This window comes from Drosophila rhopaloa, unplaced genomic scaffold, assembly GCF_018152115.1.
Source record: "Drosophila rhopaloa isolate 14029-0021.01 unplaced genomic scaffold, ASM1815211v1 contig_115, whole genome shotgun sequence".
NCBI classification, from domain to species: Eukaryota; Metazoa; Arthropoda; class Insecta; order Diptera; family Drosophilidae; genus Drosophila; species Drosophila rhopaloa.
Window position 1 is genome coordinate 10,518,803 of NW_025334990.1, and position 5,761 is coordinate 10,524,563.

At 37.3% G+C, this 5,761-nt stretch overlaps 1 protein-coding gene across 2 annotated transcripts; it reads right to left on the reverse strand.

Annotated features, from left to right (window-relative positions):
- Positions 1-3,730: 3,730 nt before the first annotated feature.
- LOC108048608 (glutathione S-transferase 1) lies at positions 3,731-5,227 on the reverse strand. Of its 2 annotated transcripts, none has more exons than XM_017129380.1 (3): positions 5,131-5,227; positions 4,965-5,073; positions 3,731-4,405 (listed from the first exon to the last, which is right to left on the reverse strand). In XM_017129380.1, exons 2-3 carry the CDS (start codon positions 5,060-5,062, stop codon positions 3,826-3,828), a joined length of 678 nt encoding a protein of 225 aa, XP_016984869.1. In that variant the 5' UTR covers positions 5,063-5,073; positions 5,131-5,227; the 3' UTR covers positions 3,731-3,825. The 2 variants fall into 2 exon arrangements, with proteins under 2 accessions (XP_016984869.1, XP_016984870.1); XM_017129381.1 differs by having other exon boundaries at positions 5,120-5,183.
- Between the last annotated feature and the right edge of the window lie 534 nt (positions 5,228-5,761).

The window sequence follows — 5,761 nt, forward strand, 5'->3', positions numbered from 1 at the left end:
TAATATTATTATTATAATGTAAGAATTACAGAACAGAAAACCTTTTAAAATCCTCCCTTTAGTCAAAACTTTTCGTTAACTTTTCTAAGCAAATTGTGTTCCTTCAACTAAATACATAAGGGTAGGCTTAACTAGGTACTAAAATATAAAACATTTACCATCACTGACGCCACAGATAGGCTGCTGTAATTGGAAACCAATGCCCAAATGTCATAATTATATATCGAACTTCCAAATCGTTAACGTTGATTAGCTTTGTTTGGTATATTGACAGTCCAAAGGGAGCGGGAAAGATTGTGATTTGCATTGTGATTTGTGTATTCCAATTAGTTTGATTATCCCGGGTTCATGGGCCAATGTGAAATTCTATAGAAATATTGAATTTTGTTGGCAATTGTAGAAAGGAGCTTGGCTTAGTGGGAAGTTAATTTCATTGTTAAACAAACCGCAACCGCAGAGCAAACAATGGAGCGACCCCGACTGAAAACAGCAAACAGCAAACAGATGGCCAACGACGTTTCAACTTTAAACGAATCGGAAATGGGCGAGGGTCCTGGCGGCGAGCCACCGAAAAAGGCATCATTAATCATGAGTAGCTACAGTTTGGCCCCGGTTTACTTAACGCTCCTGGCACGCGCTTAGGTTGCCCTTTTCCTTTTGCGGCATTAAATTTTAATCCCAAAAACACACACTCTAACAAAAAGGGGCGAGGAAAAAAAGTAAAAGTAAAAGCCCTCGGAAACCATCCCATTCCGCACAGTTAATGGCATTTGAAAACTGTGAAAAAAGCATGATGAAAATGTGGCCAAAATCCAGCTCCACGGACCGCTGCTCCTGTCTTTTTAGCAGTGGCGAAACTTTTGTCCCGCCGTGTTGCACTTTAATCGGAACCCAGTGTCCCCTGCGGCTGATGGTTGTTGCTTACTGAATACTGGATAGTGGATACTGAAGTCGCCTCATGTCACCACCTCTGATCGACATTGACTGGCGGCCATAAGTGCAAAGTGAAGTGTCACATCACGTTTTGCAACACAAAGTCGTCAGCCATTTCCGGGTGCATCAAGTGAAAATGTAATAAAAAAACAACTTCATTTTGCAACATATACTCTTGGCTCTACAAAAAGAAACTTAAAATTATGTGAAAGCCTTGATGAATAACTTATGAAGTACTGATAAAAATGTATTTCCATTTCAAACCACTTTGATGTTTGTTTTCTTTGAGGAAAGGATTTACTTTGAAATATAATTTTTATACCCTTGCAGAGGGTATTATAATTTTGGTCAAAAGTGTGCAACGCAGTGAAGGAGACATCTCCGACCATATAAAGTATATATATTCTTGATCAGGATCACCTCCTGAGTTGATATAGCCATGTCCGTCTGTCCGTCTGTCCGTCTGTCCGTCTGTCTGTTTCTACGCAAACTAGTCTCTCAGTTTTAAAGCTATCGAATTGAAACTTTGCACACACCCTTCTTTCCTTTGCACGCAGTATATAAGTCGGAACGGCCGAGATCGGCCGACTATATCCTATAGCTGCCATATAACTGATTGATCGGAAATGCCATAACTTTGCTGTTTGTAAAGTTAGGAAGTTGGGATTTTCTATGCGTGTTATATTTGGCCGATCAATCCGACCTACCAAATTTCATAAGGATCGGCCGACTATATCCTATAGCTGCCATATAACTGATTGATCGGAAATGCCATAACTTTGCTGTTTGTAAAGTTAGGAAGTTGGGATTTTCTATGCGTGTTATATTTGGCCAATCAATCCGACCTACCAAATTTCATAAGGATCGGCCGACTATATCCTATAGCTGCCATATAACTGATTGATCAGAAATTCCATAACTTTGGTGTTTGTAAAGTTAGGAAGCTGGGATTTTCTATGGGTTTTATATTTGGTTAATCAATCCGACCTACCAAATTTCATAAGGATCGGCCGACTATATCCTATAGCTGCCATTTAACTGAACGATTGGAAATACCATAACTTTGGTGTTTTTAAAGTTAGGAAGTTGGGATTTTTTATGAGTATTAAGAATGCATCATATGAATAATTTTGGAGACTATAATGTACATAATATTCTGCAAGGGTATATCAACTTCGGCTCCGCCCGAAGTTAGCTTTCCTTTCTTGTATATTTTCAGTATATGTACAAACGCATACATTTTTACAATCATTTTGTGGAAATCTTATGCTTGATTAGGTAAATATAATATAAATTTGGAATATAGCAACCCACGCTTTCATTTATTTAATACTTGAAAATACCTTAAAAATGTATTACGTCGTTAAAAAATTTTTACAATTAAGGAATTGGACCATCGAAAAAATTTGTTAAACATGATCCCATTAATTAAATCAAAAATGTTAATGCAGAATAATAGAGAGTTAAACGTATAGATTTACTTCTCTTCATAAAGTTTTTTGAGTATTATTCAAACTTAAATGTTTAGATTCTATCAATATTTGTATACAAAAGCTAATAGTTTTCTTCCTTTTAATACACCTACTCGTATAACCCGTAAACGATATTGTAAATAAACAGATTAATTTACTTCCCCTTCGGAAAACTTGACCAAGTTTAAATAAACTTTAGATAGTACTTTATGGCAGTGGTCTTTCGTCTTATTTCCGTTTAAGTTGGTAAGGCCAAAGTCAAGAGTTTGCCGCAACAAGCCAAAGAAGCTTTAACAACTATAAATGCGATCACTTACAGCTTGTAATCAATAACGGGAACAGCCAAATACCAACAAGCCAAACAAACAACAACAATGGCCGAGAGGCGAGCGGTCCGAGGAAAACTTTCTGGCTTGAATTTCACACACAGTCCATGAGCAAGTTCAGGTTACTGGCTGCCTTTGCTGCTTTTGCCGGCTTTTCCCCATAAAAAAGTTTTGCCATTACTTTTCGACCAGCTGCACATAACTGTCGCCGTCGCTGTCCTTGTCTCCGGTCCTATTCCCGTCTCACCCCCACCACCACCTCCACCACCACCTCCTGTTTGACCACCAGCCACCCCCTCGCCCACAGAATCGCATCTCCTATTATTGTTTGCTGTTCGGCCTTGATTCATCGTTCTCGGCTGCTGTCTAATGAAACTCATGTTTTTATTGCACCAAGTATTGATTGATTGCCCGACTTGGATTTACTCAGAAAAAAATGCTCTTCGTTTGAGAATACTAAAAAAGAAGCGTAATCGTAGAGTTGAATAAATGACTAATATAATTTAAAATTCAATTCCATATTTAAATATATTTTATTATTGGAATCATGTAAGATTTAATCCCTCTACTTTATTTTCAAAAAAAAATTGTGAGTAAATTTCAATTTAAGAACCAAATATGATGAAAGTATTAGGTACAAATTTGTAAAAATACATCTAAGCAATCATTTATCTTTAGCAATAAAAAAACAGATTTAGTCACAATTAAATGCGGGTCAACAAAATATTTTGTTTATTTAAAAAGGCTATCTTCTCAGAAATTTTATTTACTTTTTAGCCTGATACTCCCCTGAAATATCAAATTATATAAATATAAGTATTTTCTCGTAAAAAATGTTAATTAGAAAAACACTTTTTGGAATCAATAAATTTCGGAGATAGAACGTTTGTTGTAATCGAAAGATAGATTTTTGCTAATGGAGGGTCAAATCAAAATTCTTTTTTAATGGAAATAACCCATGATTCCAACTGTTGAGTAAAAGTCAAGAAAAAGACACCATTAGAGATAAAAAACGAGTATATTGCAAAAATGCTGTGTAGTTTGCGGAACACATTTTGATAGTGAAACAAATCAAATTCTCCCTGTACTTAAACTCACTTCTGTTGGCGTTCAGCCAGCAGTCCCTTGACCAATCCCACCAGCATGTCCAGTCCCTCCTGGTTGTTCTCCTTGTAGTAGGGCAGAGCCTTCACCCGCTTGACCCACTCAACCACACGGGGGAACTGGTCCGCGTTGATGGGAGCGAAGGCCTCCGCCGTGGATACCGAGGCGATGCAGCTGAGATCCGCGATGGTCAGTTGGTTGCCCACCAGGAAATCTCCTCCAGCCAGGCAGTGCTCCAGGCCATCGTAGGCCTTCTGGAGATACTCCACTCTGTCGGCGGGCACTTCTCCAACTCCGAAATAGATCACCGGCTCCACGATGAATCGGATGCGTGGGAACAGATGACCGCAGTCGTAGTACAGACGGGCATCCACCTGGCGACGCTGGACAGGATCCTTTGGGTACAGGGAGTCATCACCCTCCGGGGCATACTTATCGGCCAAATAGCTACAGATAATGTGCGAATCGCTCACGATGGTGCCATTATCATCGAGCACGGGAATCGTATGTTGGGGATTAATCTTGAGGAACTCCTCGGACTTGTGCTCACCAGCTTTTACGTTGACTAGACTGGAAAGAGATTAAAACAAAGAGGAACGCTAGAGTCGAGTACATCTACTTATCAATTTCGAAACAAACATTTAACATGGCCAAAAAAATACATAGATAGTGGCTTAAACTTTACTTTCACTAGCGGTTTAGATAGACGAAATATCTTTATTTACCCACAGAGGCAAAGACATAATATTGACGTTTTTAGGATGCATTGAAGATCTGTTCTTGACTTTACAAAAAATAATTTTACTATTTAAAATGATTAAAATTTGTAGCTTCAAAGTCTTGAAAAATCATAATAATTTGATATTGGATGCCGACTTTTTTACGGTGAATTTAATTCTTAAGTGTTGGACTTTTTGAATAACTCATGATTTTCAAAAAAGTTTCCCATCTGCTAGTTTTAATAAGTGGCTACGAATACTGTTGTTGAAACATCCAAGCAATAAAATGTCTATACATATGTGTTTGTGTACCAAAACGGGTATTTCAGTTCTTCAAGTCAAGTGGTGGGTTAAAGAAGAGAGTTGTCACCAAGTAGACCGGTTTTCAAGAGAGACCGGCAACAACTCACCGTAAATCCAACTTCACACCCAAAGCAGCGGCGGTCAGGAGAACAGCACGGCATGGTGGACTGCGGGGGGCGTAGTAGAAAATGGGTTTGGCCGACATTATTTAAGTGGCTAAAATACATAAATTAATTAGTAATTTGTGAAAAAAAAACTATACAAACAAATTACTTTTCTCAATTTTCTTCTCCCGCTAAAACGCAACCGGCTCAGCTAAAGGTATAAAGACAACTAAAAAGTTAAAGAGAGACAAATAAGTTGATTGTTGGCGTTATCGAAGCTTTTCCAAAGCTCATCGAGTTGTTTATTTCTCTAAAAGAGCAAAACTATACTGATCGTATCATAAAGCTTTCGATCGATCATAAACTAAATTTAAAGAGATAATAACATAATAATCGTACGGTTCTAAAGCCACTTAATAAAATAAATCAATAAAAACTTGAAGATTACATAACATTTAGTCCAACCATCCACATAAAAAATAAGTTAACATTTAGTCCAACCAACCACATAAATTTGTTCCAGTGATTTTTTATTGATGCCTAAAAATATGCCAAGTAAAATAAGTTATTCTCTTCTCTGAAATGTAAATAAAATATTCAAGGCAGACAGAAAGTCAGATTTTTAATTATAGTTAAAGCATTTTTTAAGACTTTTTCGTTTCCAACAAAATAATCAATAATATAGTTTAATAGCAAATAAAAGCTTAGTAATTAATGAATTAACCCTCGAGGTATTCCGTTGCCCAAATTCCAATCCAATATAATGAGTAAATAGATAGGAATTAGATAAGGATGGTAAT

Bases quoted from the DNA above. Each gene is read 5' to 3' on its own strand.
- LOC108048608 (XM_017129380.1), bottom strand. From the start codon at position 5,062: ATGTCGGCCAAACCCATTTTCTACTACGCCCCCCGCAGTCCACCATGC. The intron at 4,406-4,964 runs GTGAGTTGTTGC...ATCTCTTTCCAG, and splicing joins GGTGTGAAGTTGGATTTACG to TCTAGTCAACGTAAAAGCTG.